The 16,074-nt window shown below is 45.7% G+C and overlaps 1 protein-coding gene across 1 annotated transcript in view; it reads right to left on the minus strand.

The window, feature by feature from the left end:
- Positions 1-16,074, minus strand: part of SZT2 (SZT2 subunit of KICSTOR complex) — an 86,624-nt gene that overhangs the window by 33,146 nt on the left and 37,404 nt on the right. Inside the window, exons 29-38 of the mRNA XM_056844183.1 lie at positions 11,350-11,503; positions 10,907-10,999; positions 10,597-10,678; positions 9,314-9,592; positions 9,006-9,141; positions 8,787-8,903; positions 6,041-6,104; positions 5,651-5,836; positions 1,839-2,132; positions 1,537-1,723 (exon numbers count right to left, since the gene is read on the minus strand). Of these exons, the coding sequence (XP_056700161.1) occupies positions 1,537-1,723; positions 1,839-2,132; positions 5,651-5,836; positions 6,041-6,104; positions 8,787-8,903; positions 9,006-9,141; positions 9,314-9,592; positions 10,597-10,678; positions 10,907-10,999; positions 11,350-11,503 (1,592 nt within the window). The remainder of the gene's footprint in view (positions 1-1,536; positions 1,724-1,838; positions 2,133-5,650; positions 5,837-6,040; positions 6,105-8,786; positions 8,904-9,005; positions 9,142-9,313; positions 9,593-10,596; positions 10,679-10,906; positions 11,000-11,349; positions 11,504-16,074) is intronic.

The raw sequence follows: 16,074 nt of genomic DNA on the forward strand, positions 1-16,074 counted from the left end.
ACGATTGAGATTTCTTTTGAGAGCCAAATTTCTTAAACTTAAACTATATAGGTAGGTACACTGTTTATTAACTTAATAAACTTTAATTAAAGTTTTAAGTCTTAATTAAACTATGGGTACACTGAATAAAACTTGATATCATACTTAATAGTGATCTTATTTATTGATAAAAATTAAATTGTAAGTCCCCGCCATTTCCCCCTCCCCGTCTGGAGTCCTCGTCTGGAGGCCTGGTCTACCACCATAAAAGCCTATTGGTAGACCTGGCCTCTGGCTAAGTCCCATTGGGAGGCCAGGTCTACCCACTGGCTTTCTTGGCAGTATACCTGGCCTCTGGAGGCCCATAGAAGCCAATTGGTAGACCTGGCCTCTGAAGGGGGACTTTTTCCCCTCCTTGGAGTCCAGGTCTACCGCCAAGAAAGCCAGTGGGTAGACATGGCCTCCCAATGGGACTCAGCCGGAGGCCAGGTCTACCAAAGGAAGCCCGCCCCGCCCAACAGCTGATAGGTGGGGGCGGGGGCAGGAACCGCCGAGCCGCCCGCCCAGCAATCGCGCAGCTAGAGGGGAGGGGAGGCTTTAGCCTCCCAACCATTGAGGGCAAGGGAAAGGGGGACCCGGCCATTCTCCACGGCGGGGGGGGGGGGAGAGAGAGACAGCGCGCCCGCTCTCTCTCTCAGGCGCGCCGGCTCTGCAGCCCAGCTGCCAGCGCGAGCGGGCGCAAGAGCAGTGACTCCGAACCAAGTTCGGAGAGCCACACTCAACGGGCCAAAGAGCCGCATGCAGCTCTGGAGCCGCAGTTTTGAGACCCCTGCCATAAGGGGTCGCCATAAGTCAGCTGTGACTTGACAGCACTTTACACACACACACATGAATTAATGACCTTCTTTTAAAACTGCCAGATTAGTTAATCTCTACCAGTACAACTTGCTATGTATCATAGAATGGAACAGGAAGAATTTAGGCAGTTGGGAAATATGGCCACCAAGGTTCTAAATTTTTTAAATCACAGGCAAATCTAATTTTTTCATAGCAAGCATTGCTTTGTCGCATTGTAAATGCATATAGTAACTGCAGAATATGATCTTCATGAACTTCCATGAACATCTCAATATTACGCACCAATGGAAAGATCACTGTATTTGTGTCAATAGGAATGTGGGGAAAAAAGCACACTTAGAAAAGTATGCAAAAAACACCTTGAATGAGGGATGAAGACAGGGTCAAAGGCAAGAACAGGTCTGCTTGCACCCAGAACATAAAACGCTTAGGTCCCAGACACAAGAGCGTGTTCTTTTTTTTTCCATGGACTTCGGCTCACAGTGGGGAGCTCTGAGAATTGCTAAGGGCCCTGGCTACTTGCCAGCCATTCCCCATCAGTCATGTCTTGGGAAACTGTAATTGCTTAGTTTGCAAGATTATTTCAATTAGTCTAAGGTCATTTCAAACAATCCCATGTATCTCACACCCTGCTCTCTTGCACGCTACTTTTCATCACCCGGTCCCCATTAAAATATTCAGTTGGAGGCAACTCCTCACCTTCCCTGCCTGTGGTCACAGACTCTGTCAGACTCGCAACAGATGGTGTTGCTGAGGGTGATTTCTCATTGTTACACTTCTCCGAGGAGCAAGCCAAGGCCTGTGGCTGGGTCAAAGTAGACTCCTCGTCCAGAGAGCCACGCTCTGAAGTACTGGCCTGCTCCAGTCTTGAAACGTCCTCTGACAGCTGCATCACAGTGAAGAGGACGGAGAAAGACTTAATTCCAAATGAGAACGCATTCTAGGATGCACCCTTCCCAGTTATCATACATGCAATATGAGCAATGCCGTTAGTAGCCTACCTCACCATACGCTTGGCTACTCATCCCCAGTAATTCTCCTGACTCCAATCCAGTCCTGCTTTCACTTGCTGGCCATGCCCAAGGACCATGAGCCTCCTCAGGGGGAGTGGTACATGGCAAGGAGTCTTCTGTCCTGTTGCTGCTATCACACCTGCCTCCTGTCATGGTGCTTGCAAGTGTCGCTGGAGGGCTGGGCCCACCTACTGAGGCAGGCAGACGACTGACGGAAACATAGTAGAAATCATTCCCCTCAGCATTGAGCACATAGCCTGGTAGGGTCATTCTCTGGAACTCCTGCAAGAAGAGAAGGGGGATGAAGCTCCATGGGCAAGGAACAAACAATAAACAGTTGCCAGGGTGATGGAGAAGATTGCCCAGGGAGCTCTGAAAAATGCTAAAATGCCTCATTGAAGGACAGTATGGTACTGACTATCCCTGAAGGGGGTAATCTTCATTTATTTGTTTTTTATTCCGTTTCTACTCTGCCCTCCCCCGGCCAGGCCTTGAAGACCCTCCTAAAGAAGCCTTCCTTAGATCCAGAAAACATCTGGCCCAACTATCACCAAGTAGGACACATCCCTCTTTGGGGCAATACGGTTGAGTAAGTGGTAGTTGGAAAACGCTAGGTTTTCTTGAATGAGAATGATTATCTGGATCCAGTTCAGTCAGATTTCAGAAATGAAATGGATTTTGGAATGGAAACTGCCCTGGTCACCCCAAAGGAGGTGTTCACAAATTGTGGCTGGTCTTAGTAGCCAGCTACTACTTTCTATGTCAACCTCTTAGAGTTCTTTGAGAAGGTTAATCAGCACGTGGGGGTAATTCCCTGTGAGGAAGGTGGGGCTGAGAGAACTCTAAGAGAGCTGTGACTAGCTCAAGGTCACCCAGCAGGCTTCATGTGGAGGAGTGGGGAAACCAACCTGGTTCACCAGATTAGAATCTGCTGCTCATGTGGAGGAGTGGGAAATCAAACCCAGTTCTCCAGATTCCACTGCTCCAAACCACCACTCTTAACCACTATACCAAGTTGGAAGGTGAGCTCTGAGCGGTGAGGGTGGCACACCACTCAGTTCATCATTTCTCTCTTTCTCCTCTCTTTGAGGAAACACAAACCTTTCCCAGCTCTGCCTCCACTGCCCCACCAACCAGCCTACTGTCTTAGCCAGCTTCAGCTAAAGCTGAACGTGACATGGTTCCCTCCCTACTACTGCTTCCCAGACTCAAGCATTGAGGTGGTGTGAGGTTCTCACTAAGTTCCCAAACGTTATTAGGAATTTGGGGCTGGCCCTGGACAAATTTGCCAGGATGAAAGATCTACTTGCCAGTGTTATGATTGGGGAACCTGAAGTCATGGCAATTATTTTCACATGAGAAGGTGTAATAAAATGAGCCAGGGCCAAGTGACAGGAATTGGGTTCCTCTGGAGATAGTCCATTTGGATTAAATGCCAAACAGAGATGAATGCCTGTCATAAAAACCTGATCGGGGATAGGAAGACGAGGGCTGCTTGATAGATGACCTGACTGGGAGAGCTTGGGGTTTCTCCCACGAGAGGCAGGATCCCTAACTCGGGAGGTTTTCACCTAAACAGGCAGAAGCTTGAAAAGGTGGAATCTTCCTTTGTTTTGTGGTCAAATACTTTGCCCAGATGCTTTGATCTATCCTGGGATCCAAACTGCTCTGCAAAGGGGCAGCAGGGAGTTTGGGAATGTGTTTGTGCCATCTAAGGCAACTGCCTTGTAATTTAGCTAGACTTACGTTTTATGCTTCTTTTCTTAGATCTATATCTGCTAGGCTGGACAGCTATTTTCCATGTTTGTGCACTAGCATAATCTTTAACCCTGTTTAGAAAAGCAGACTGTGACTAAAATCCTACTCACACCCAGGAGTCCACTCTTACATGCTAGGGATGTGCATGCACGGGGAGATCTAAAGTAACTGAAAGCTTTGACCTTTGTACTTGCTCAGAGGCAGCCTAACCAGGTTTCCTCAAGGCACTGGTTACGTGATAGGACAGGTTTTATACCTTGGGGTGGTGGCACTGAAGAGGAACACACTTTTACATGCAGGCAAACACGCAACACACATGTGAGAACCCAGGGTGGGTTTGTGACAGCCAGTACCAAATAGGAGAGTACCTTTGTGGAACCCTGCCCCAACAGATGACCTCTACTGGGAAAGAGACAAAGAGTGCAACCCTGATGATTTGCCAGAACCTCTCAGCGGTTTTCAGTATCACTGACCATGGTACACTTCTGGGCTGGTTGGCAGGGTGAGTATTGTTGCAGTGCTTTGTTGGCTCTGTTCTTATCTTGCTGAGTGGTACCAGAAGGTGGTGTTGGGGGATAGCTGCTCAGACCTATGGCATTCATGCTATTGGGTTCCCCAAGGTTCTAGCCTATGCCCCATATTACTCTGTATCTGCATGGAAGTGCCGGGTGTGTAGTCCAGACTGTTAGTTAATTGCCATCAGAATACTGATGATGAGCAATAATATTTCTCCATTTCAGCAGCATCGGTTGAGGCAGAGGATGTTCCAAAAAGAGCTGAGAAGCAGTAATGTGCAGGAGGAAGGCCAATAAACTGAACAAAGTGGATTCTATGTCGAATCAAAAACTGAGAAGGAAGGAAGGAGCTGCAATCCCCTTGAAAGATGATATTCACAGTTGGGGGTGCTGTTAGATCTGTGCACATAGCTGGAGGCTCAGGTATCTTGTGTGGCACGTTGCATCTTTGGCCAGCCCTAGCTGGCTTGCTAGCTGTGGGCCCTCCTCCAAAGGCATGAATTGGATAGTTACTCACAATCTAATCACACTTCCTGTGCTAAAGGATTTACACTGGTTACAAATTCACTTCTGCACTCAACTTCAAATGCTAGTAACATGGTCTGGGACCGGAGGATTTGAAGGACTCATGAATCACGTTTAAATTGTTCTCATTACTGTGGTCATTATCTGAAGCCCTACTCTGTTCCTCCAGTATCTCAAATGAGGCAGGCAGTTATGCAAGTCAGGATTTTTTTGTGGGGTGCCTTGATTTTGGAACTCCCTGCGTGTGTATAAAGTGCCATCAAGTCACACCTGCCTTATGGCGACCCCCAGCAACAGGCTTTCTAGACAAGTAATCAAGCAGAGGTGGTTTGCCATTGCCTTCCTCTGCAGAGTCTTATTTTGAGGTCTCCCTTCCAAGTACCGACCTTGCTTAGCTGCCAAGATCTGACGAGATGGGGCTATACCATGCTGCCTTCCCTCTATGGAGCTCCCTCCCCACAGATATTTGTCTGGCATCAAGTATACTAAGTTTCTGGTGCCAGCCAAAGAGATATTTCTTTTTGAAACAGGTTGTTTAGATTATGTGTGGTGCTTGTATGGGGGGGGGGAATTAATGTCCGTACATCTAAAAATCTTTAAATCTTTATGCTATGGGTTTTGACATTTGGCCTCTCTTTGTTTTAAATTATTACTGATGATTATTTTAGTGCCAATTAATTTACATTTTTAAATCTCACTATTATTAGTGATGACTGTTACTGCTGCTGTTTTAAGAGGTGATTATTCTGTGCTAGTCTTCTAAAATTGTTTTAACTGTCTGTAAGCCACCTTGATCACCTTTAGTTGAGAAAGGGGGATAGACATTATTACAATAAATGAATAAACATTCTGCAGGCATAAAAGTGAGAAAGGGTGGTATAGAAAGCCCTTTGGAGGGACTAGCTGCAGCTCACAACCCAATAGTTAAAAGTCTAAGGACTGCAGACAACAGCAGGCATACGGAGAAAGCCTAAATAACCGTAAGGACAGAGCACTTCTTACCTCACGAAACCTTTCGAGAGAACTCTCAGGACCAAACACAAACTGCAAGGGGACAGCCTCGCAGTGGCAGCTTGGGCGGCCTTGGGAACTGTAAACATGTGAAGCCACCCGGCTCAAGATATCAGCGGTGATTGGGCGTGAGTGGCACAATGCTGACACAATTTCATCATCCAATAGCCAGCGGATCTGAAGCAGAAGAGGCAGAAAGTTTTGAGAGGCATACACAGGCCCTGTTGTGGGGCTTCTCACCAGCAGTTACATTCCTGCCAAAGCTTCCAAACTGGTACTTGGCTAGACCACACTCCAGGATTCAGAGATGGCAGTAAAAGAAGAGAGCATACAGGAGGAATATTTCACTGGAGTCAGGCTGCTAGGGGCAAGGGAACTTACCTCTGTCATGGTGGCTTCAACAGCTTGCCTGTGCACTCTGGGAAGGTTAGAGAGTGCTGGATGCCTTAAAAAGAGAGAAGAATCATAGAATCACAGAGTTGGAAGGGACCGCCAGGGTCATCTAGTCCAACCACCCGCACAATGCAGGAAATTCACAAATACCTCCTCAACCCCCACACACACCCAGTGACCCCTACTCCATGCCCAGAAAATGGCAAAAAAACTTCCAGGATCCCTGGCCAATCTTGCCTGGATGAAAATTGCTTCCTGACCCCAAAGTGGCAATTGGCATTTCCCTGGGCATGTAAGAAAGGGCAACAAGAGCCAAACACTGACACAACCCTTTCCGCCTTCCCTCTCATGATCTGCCTAAGTTCACAGAATCAGCAATGCTGTCAGATGGCTGCCTAGCCTCTGCTTAAAAACCTCCAAGGAAGGAGAGCCCACCACCTCCCAAGGAAGCCTGTTCCACTGAGAAACCGCTCTAACTGTCAGGAAGTTCTTCCTAATGTTTAGCCGAAAACTCTTTGGATTTAATTTCAACCCACTGGTTCTGGTCCAACCTTCTGGGGCAACAGAAAACAATTCTATATATAGCCCTTCAAGTACTTGAAGATGGTTATCATATCATCTCTTAGTTGTCGCCTCTCCAGGCTAACCATACCGAGCTCCTTCAACCTTTCCTCATAGGACTTGGTCTCCATACCCCTCACCATCTTCATTGCCCTCCTCTGGACATGTTCCAGCTTTTCTACATCCTTCTTAAATTGTGGTGCCCAAAAGTGAACACAATACTCAACGTGGGGTTTAATCAGAGCAGAGTAACGTGATACAATCACTGTATGTGATCTGGACACTATAGTTTTGATGATACAGCCCAAAATCGCATTTGCCTTTTTTAGCTACCACATCACACTGCTGACTCATGTTCAGTGTATGGTCTACTAAGACCCCTAGATCCTTTTTGCATATACTACTGCCAAGACAAGTCTCCCCCATCCTATAATTAGGATGATTTTTTTCCTACCTAAATGCAGAACATTATATTTATCTCCACTGAAATTCATTTTACTTGTTTTAGCACAGTTTTCCAGCCTGTCAAGATCATCCTGTATCCCAGCTCTGTCTTCTACCATATTTGCTACCACTCCCAATTTAGTATCATCTGCAAATTTAATAAGCATTCCATCTATTCCTTCATCCAATTCAGTTATAAAGATGTTGAACAACACAGGGCCCAAGACAGATCCCCGAGGCACTCCACTAGTCACTCCTCTCCAAGAGGATGAGGAACCATTAACAAACACTCTTTGGGTGCGATCTGTCAACCAGTTACAGATCCACCTAACAGTAACAGGATCCAAACCACATTTTACCAACTTGTCAACAAGAATATCATGTGGAACCTTATCAAAAGCCTTTCTGAAATCAAGATAAACTAAGTCTACAGCATTCCCCTGATCCAGCAAGGTAGTAACTTTCTCAAAAAAAGAGATAAGGTTAGTCTGACAGGGCTAGTTCTTGAGAAACCCCTGCTGGCTCTTAGTATTCACAGCCGTCCTTTCTAAATGCTCCAGACTGTCTGACGACTTGTTCAAAAAACATTTCCAGGTATAGATGTCGATGGGTCAGTTACCTGGATCCTCTTTTTCCCCTTTCTTGAAAATGCCTCCAATCTTCTGGCACCTCACCTGTTCTCCAAGAATTCTCAAAAATAAGGGACAGGGGGGCTCAGACATTACATCCATGAGTTCTTTTAGTACCCTTGGATGCAATTCATCTGGCCTTGAGGACTTAGTTTTATTTAAAGAAACTAGGTGTTTCTTTATGCCAATCCTAGACTGCAACTCCCTTCCCTCAGCATGTGTCCTGTTTTTGCCATGATGAGCACCATTTCCCTTGCAAGAGAAGATTGAGGAAAAGTAGAAATTGAGCAGTTCTGCCCTCTCTTCATCACCTGTAACAATTTTACTTTCCTGTCCCTGCAATGAGGCTACCATGTTCTTGCTTTTTCTTACTTTGAACATAAAATAACCTTTTCTTTTAGCATCTCTCACTAGCCCAAGCTCATACTGAACTTTAGCTGTTCTAACACTCTCTCTACAAGCACTGGTTATTTGATTATATTCATCCTTGGTCATAAAGCCTTCCTTCCATTTCCTAAATGAGTCTTTTTTATTTCTCAATTCTTTAGAAAGATGTTTATGGAGCCACCTTGGCTTTTTTAAGCTCCTCCCATTTTTCCATCTCATAGGAATTGTTTGTGAGTGTGCCTTCGATATTTCACTTTAAAGAAACTCCCATTCCTCTTGAACTCCCTTCTCCTTAAGTATTTCTGACCATGGGATTCTACCTAGCATAACTTTAAGTTTGTTAAAATTGGCTTTCCTGAAGTTCAACCTATATGTCTGACTACTCGCAGCTTTTCCCTTCCCCCAAGACTGTAAATTTCAAAATTACATGGTCACTACTACCCAGGGTCCCCACTACTTTCATCTCGTCAACCAGTTCTTCCTTGTTTGTGAGAATCACATCCAAGACAGCAGACCCCTGTGTTTCCCTCTCCACTTTCTGGAAAATGAAGTTGTCAGCAAGACAAGTCAGGAATTTATTTGACCTTTCATTTTTAGCAGAGTTGGACTTCCAACAGCTATGCAAAGTTAGAATATGCAACAGAATGCAAAGTTCCGGCAAACGGGCCAGCACTTGGGCAGCCAAGTATACAGGGGATAGAGAGGATTAATACCCATCATCCACAGTTGATGGTAGCCTGTCCAAGTTGTGTATAAGCTCCTCATCAGAGCGGAAAGAGGAGGGCCGACCTGGGGAACGGGTGAAGGAGGCACTGCTCTCAGATGTATACCTGCCAGAAAAGAGGGGGATGAATTACTGGCTTCCTACTGGGACCAACCAAACCCATCTTGAAGTCTTCCTTCCACACAACCCAGTGCCATAGGGGTCCCACCTATTATGATGCAAGTCGTTCACCATTTCGATCTCCAGCGGAAGGGTCAGAACAAAAATGTCCAGGGTCACACAGAGGTCACAGAGGTCAATGGTGTGCATTGCCTTACAGCTCTCAAGGCAGCCTAGCACCTCTCCTAGCGAAAGAAAACAGACATGACTCAGGCCAGAGTACACTTTTCAAATAGCTGGGGAGGTTGGGCTTCCACCATATGACTTCCCAGGCCATTTCTGGTAGGCTTACACTAAACTTGCATTTTCAGCGGTCCCTATGACCCCACACCAAGCCCAAGGCCCCTTTTCATTCACCCAAGCATGTGGGCAGCGAGCGAACAGGCACAGAACTGTGCTGATTGCGCAGCTTCACAGAGCACGTCAGGTGCACAAAGAGGGGTGGCATGTCCTGCTCGAGTAGTTCTTGCTCTGCTAGAGAGTCTCCCAGCACACTGAATGAGTCCTCATCTTGGTTAACCGTGTTGGTGTCTGACAGGGAATCCGCTTCTAGAAACTCATGGTCCAGCCGGTCCCGATATTCCACCTCCAGTTCTGGGTCGCTCTCAGTGCCAATGCCACAGGCAGACGCATTCCCTGTGTATGAAGAGTCCGTTAGGCAAGCTGAATACAATCTGAAGTTTAGGGATATGCTGTACTGAAAGGGTGACAGGACTTTCTCCAACTAAAGTATTCTAAAACTCTCCAAAAAGTCTATCCTGGAGGGATAAATGCTTTGTGAATACTGAGACAACGGCTTTGGATGTTACATGTCGTATTGCCATCTGGATGCATGACAGACTTGTCTCTGCAGCATCTCACGAATTCTGCATGGTAGCAGAACTAATGCATGCACACTGTTACAATGTGCCAGTTTTAGAAAGTATAGAGACATCTTTTAGGACTGTTTTCTCAGTAGTTCATGAGCCAAATTTCTCTCATGCACATGCTAACATACACATGAGAAAACATAGAGATATAATTTCAGATGAACATGACTGAATGCTACATGAGACATGTCAAACCATAACTGAGTACCGAGATATTTATAATGAGAAAAACACTGAGACAAAAGAACACATCATTACTTGAGTACACATTGATTATATGATTGTCTGGTCAATTACCTGTGTAATTGGACTTTAGAAGCCCAGGTAATGGGCACTAACTTTAAATTTGAGAAAATCTCCAAAGGCTTTCCCATGTAGAAGGCAAGTTGCCTATTGTTCCTCCCTGGGTAGCACAAACTCCTGGCCTGTTGGCACAGTGTGCCACAAGCCTCATTAAAATTTCACTCCTGACAGCCCTGTATTCTTATTCTGTCCGCCTTGCATTTCTTCATTCACTAGACAAGCAATTGCCAGTGGTGTTCTCACCAGCTAATAAAATGTGGCTCTTGGGTTTGTAATGGTCTCTAGGAAAAAAGATGTCTGATGCACACCTGAGGGTCATAATTCCTCTGGCTGACACTTTTTTATTGTGTGATTTGTTTTTATTGTCTTGATTGGTTTTGTTATATTGTTGTAGTTGAGAGTTGCCGAGTGCAAGTATGACGCAGAATAATTTTCCTAAATAAATAGGGAAGGCAGACGTTCCCATACCTTCATCAGCTGCAAGATCCGTTTCTGAACTCTCCACATCTTCACTGCCTTTCCTATCTGCATGGTCCCGAGACAGTTCCTCCTGAGAAGGGACAAGAAGCCACTTGTGCACCACATATGAAGTCTGGCCATTTGATCCTTCCATTTTTGGCTCTTACAGTATATTCCTAAGGAAAGTTACTCCAGTCTAAGCCCATTGAAAATGAATGGACTTAGACTCGAGTAACTCGCCTTAGGAATGCACTATTAGTAGCCTACAGCTCCCTCTAGTGTCCCGCCCAGGGCAGAGAAAATAAATGGCTCTTCCTACCTCTTTTTTAGCTGAAGGAGGACAGTAGAAGAAATAATGCGGATTGGATGGCACTGGCTTAAAATGCAAACTACCGATCTCCGAGAATTTCTCCTAGGAGATAAAGGAGGGAAAAGGCAAAGAGAGAACACTTGGATCATAGAATCATAGAGTTGGAAGGGTCCATACAAGCCATCCAGTCCAACCCCCTGCTTAATGTAGGATCAGCCTAGAGCATCCCCAACAAATGTTTCTCCAGCCTTTGCTTAAAGACTGCCAGTGAGGGGGAGCTCACCACCTCCATTATTGCGAGTCCAACAGGAACAGCTCCCTGCCCTCCTCAAAGTGACAGCCCTTCAAATACTTAGAGAGCAATCATGTCTCCCCTCAACCTCTCTTCTCCAGACTAATCATATGTGCTACTGTCTCTTATCACACCCAGTGAAGCAGTCTTTCCCCTGTACCTGGATGATCCTGTGCAAGTCAGGGTGCGCCTGGCAGGGCTGGCTGCTCTCCAGTAGTGAAAGGGGAAACTCGGGACAGCAGCTCTGCTTGGGCTCTTGGGCTGGGCAGGAAGAGACATGGAAATCTTGCTCGCTGAAATCCTCTGTCTCAGCACTGCAGAGTGGGATCAGGAAAAGTCAGCTCAGTCACAATTATCCCTGCACGCCCATCCTCAGGCACCTTATTCACACACCCATCCCTCAGCAGCGTACTCCTCAATCTGAAGCAGCCCATATATCGCCCCATACGCCCATCCCCCAGCTCCATAAAATGTGAGCATTCTGATCAGTCAAGAACAAAAGATAGTTACATATAGATGAGGGGATTCTCCAAGTCTCTACATAAGAAAATATTTAACTGGACATCTAGCAGAAATCTAGGATGCTGCTCACAGATCCAGTTCTTATAATTTATATGGTCCGTTTTTACTACAAACCTTTGGAATTGGTTCAATCTAGCTTGACCGTGGCTGGAAAGTGATCTAAAATCAGAGGTTCAGTTCCTCAGTATGGGACTGTTGCAGGAGCAATAATGTCATTCCTTTTTTCTTGATGAGTTTTCAAGTTGAATGAGAGATTACACACCTGTTGCTTAGATCATCCTTTGTCTTGGACAGTAAGATGGAACAATTACAAAAAAAGGCTTGATTAATTGCTTTTTAAGAGTTGTGATTGGTTTCTCATCTTGGTATATCAGATTAGGGGAGGGGCTGTGGCTCAGTGGTAGAGCATCTGCTTGGCATGCAGAAGGTCCCAGGTTCAATCCCCAGCATCTCCAGTTAAAGGGACTAGGCAAGTCGGTGATGTGAAAGACCTCTACCTGAGACCCTGGAAAGCAGCTGCTGGTCTGAGTAGACAATACTGACTTTGATGGACCAAGGGTCTGATTTAGTATATGGCAGCTTCATGTGTGTTCCTTATCTCATATGCACTTGCTGATTGGCTATTTACACCTGTGTTGCTTATTTAGAGTAACCAGTCAGAACTGAAGGCAGTAGAGACTCCTATATAGAAGACACAGTTTACTGGCTTTTTGATATTTTGGGTATCTCTCCCAATGAAGCCATGCAAACATTTTTTTTAAAACCAGGTGTTCCTTAAACATCTGGTGAGAACTGTGTACAACCATGATAACCTTGTGAAGCTCTAGATTTCCAGTGGGTGGCAGCCAAAGAACTGGAGAGCCCAGGATTGAAATAACATTTCTCTTGTGGATGTACTCATTGTTCTGCTGGCCATTAATGGCTTGAAACAAGGGAGTGGAGTACACAGCCTAGTATTATCATAGTCACACATCACTTACTACAAAGAAATTATTTGCCTTGGGTAAGCTGCTGGCTCATGGCAAATTTCTAATTACATCTAACACAACCTCATAGTGGAACACTGTGCATTGGATCCATTCCAATCTGGTTTCAGGCCTGGCCATGGGACTGAAACAGCCTTGGTTGCCATAGTGGATGACCTGAGGTGGGAGAGGGACAGAGGGAGTGTTCTGGATGGGATTGCACTCCCCCTAAAGGAATGGGCTTGTAGCTTGGGGTGCTGCCGGACCTGGGCCTCCTGTTGGCAAAAGGTGGCAGCAGTGGCGAGGTGGGCCCTGTCTGTTGTTGCCCTTCCACCAGTGGGTGAGGACTTTTTTTATTTCCTTTGGAAAACCCTTAGTAAGTGCTTATTGGCCCTCCTCCCTGGTTGTGTCGTGTCTGTACGTCTACGTGTATTTATTGCATTGTTAAATATTTTAATTATATGTTTCAAACACTGTTTTAATGCTTTAATGCCTTGATGTTCGCCGCCTTGGGGACCCCTATTTGGGAAGAAAGGCAGCACAGAAATGTTTAAAAGAAATAAAGAAAATACTGCTTGGAGCTGCGCAGACTACTCCATTTCTGGTTCACAACTCCACTGACCTTCAAGGCCCTCTACTGTATTCTCTGTAGCTTAGGCACAAATCTCTTCATTTGGATAGGCTTGCTTGGTCCTCAGGTTGCCACCTACTGGCTGTTTCACCTGGCCTCCATTAGACCCATGCTTTTTCTATAGTAGCTCCCACCCTGTGAAACAGATTCCATGAGAAGGTGAAGGGGGCAGTCTTTAAAAGATTTTAGGAAGGCCAGATTATTTGCTGAAGCCTCTAAACTGCAGGCCTTTTCTTGTGGAGGGGGTAATTAAGGTTTTTAGCCCCATAGTGCAGAGTGATAAACTGCAGTTTTGCAGTCCAAGCTCTGCTAACGACCTGAGTTTGATCTCGACAGAAGTCGGTTTCAGGTAGCAGGCTCAAGGTAGACTCAGCCTTCCATCCTTCCATGAATACACAGCTTGCAGAGGGTAAAGGGAAGATGACTGGGGAAGGCAATGTCAAACCACCCCATAAACATAGTCTGCCTAGTAAACATCGTGATGTGACATCAACCCATGGGTCAGTAATGACCTGGTGCTTGCACAGAGGACTACCTTTACCTTTAAGGCTGTAAAGGAAAGGTGAAGTATAAATATTTTAATTTATTAATAAATACACCTCCTCAATATGCAGAAGTCCTAGACATCTAGGTGGGGGTGCTGGTTCTTCAGACTGGAGACCCTGGCTCCCCACAAGGTATATATTATTCTTTTATCCTTTGGGGAAGCAAGATTAGGTTTTGTGGGGGGGGGGGAGACTCAGGATGTCTGTCAGGTTCTACTCAAGTGTCAGAAACTGAAGCGAGGGCCTTGAAGGGTTCCTTATTCATTTTCATGGCCCCAGACACTTGCCCTAATGCACCTGCAAGTCACCAGGTTACATAATCCTAATATACTGGGAAAATAAAATTCTCCGCATTTACAATATAAATAAGTGATTCAAACAAAGCAACCCGAACAGTTATTCCTAAAATATTCCTATGCAAAGAATCAAAGATTTCTCTACATAAATGCTTGACCGTGAGTAGCCTTTGCCCTTGATAGTTCAGAAATCCCAGGGTTATGCATACTCTGCATAAAAAAGTGATATATTGAGATAGTGTAAATTTTACAGAGTACATGTAGTATGCATATATTTGCTTATTCTGAATAATTTATTCTACTCATGCAAGCTTTTCAGGGCTTTCAAATGGTGCCCCTTGACTGCTGGAAATTCTCCTCTGCTCCACTTAGCCTTGTGAGATTTCACCTTGCCCCATTCACATTTCCCACTTTCTCCATAGACAGCCCTACGCTAGTTAGCCAATAAATAAAAACAGCTAGTGGTGTCAATCCTGGTTTTGAGCTCCACGGCGCCACCCTAAGCACAGTTATTCCCACAGTTAGAAGGGAGTAACCCTACTTAGGACTGCACTGCCAGTGTGCCGAGCAGTGCATGAGATCTCCCACTCAAGATTGAAGATAACAAGTAAACATAAATCCAAGAACAAAACCAATGTAATATCTTTTATCAAGCCCAACCAAAATGCTAAGTTAAAGTAAGTCAACACAGCATAGCAGTACGTGCATCCTGGGAGGGTAGCTGAATAGCTGTGTGATGCCTCCAGGAGATAGGGCCACATTGTACATAAGAACATCATACAAACATAAGAAAGGCCACGCTGGATCAGACCAAGGCCCATCAAGTCCAGCAGTCTGTTCACACAGTGGCCCAGCAGGTGCCTCTAGCAAGCCCACAAGCAAGACGACTGTGGCAGCATTATCCTGCCTGTGTTCCAAAGCACCTAATATAATAGGCATGCTCATCTGATCCTGGAGAGGATTGTAGCCATGATCCTCCATAAGGATGCAGACTGAGGCAGCAGCTATGTGACATTGCAACTCAAAGTGCTTTTTTTACAGCTACTTACACTGTAGGGAGTTTTGGTTAACTTCACTGCTCTCTTCATGGAATTAACCCCAGCAGGACAAGGAGGCCTGCCTTTGATAGCCCCCTTAGTTCAGGCAGCGAGGGTCCTTTCACAAAGTTAGTCTCTCTAGCGCCATCCCCCCATGCAAACCTTCTTGTCCTTCAGCTTTTCAAACAGCCCTGCACCCTCCACCCTTGCCCCCTCCCATGTGTCGAGATTTGGTTGCTGCCCAGCTTGGGCTAATAGGGCTGGCCTCAGAGGAAAGTGGTCCCAGCTCAGGATCTCCTGGACATAAAGGAAGGCACTGGAGTTCACACTGCTGGGGGGGGGGGTTTACCACCTCCCAGTGGAATGGGCATAATGACAGCAGATAGCCTCTGTGGCTTTTCCTCAGGGCTCCATGGACCTGGGAAGAAGATCCTACCAGGCTCAAACAAGATTTTATTCATTTTCATGGCTGTTTTCTGTTGCTGTTTCCCCCCCGCCCCCGGAGGAATGGCCAGGAGGCCGAAATGAAAGGGAAAAGATGAAGAGAAATTATGTCAGAAGGATGAATGGGGAAAAAAAAGAGTTGGATAAGAGACCAAAAGTTCTAGAATGTTGGGACAGAAGGAGAGGAACCTAGCTGTGGAGAACACAGGACAGGAAATGTGATAACACATTACTGCCTCCCCCACCATGAGTTAAGTTTTAAAAACTCAGCTAACTAGCACAGTTCTGCATCTGGACTTCCTCATTCACTGACCCAGAAGCTTGCTTTTTAACTTTAAAAGAATATGAAGCACTGACAAGACACATGTATTAACTGTGTAAGAGAGACAGTCACAAAAGCGCAAAAGAACCGGTTTTGGATTTTATGAATCATCCACTATTGGAT

This window comes from Euleptes europaea, chromosome 2, assembly GCF_029931775.1.
Source record: "Euleptes europaea isolate rEulEur1 chromosome 2, rEulEur1.hap1, whole genome shotgun sequence".
Classification (NCBI taxonomy): Eukaryota; Metazoa; Chordata; class Lepidosauria; order Squamata; family Sphaerodactylidae; genus Euleptes; species Euleptes europaea.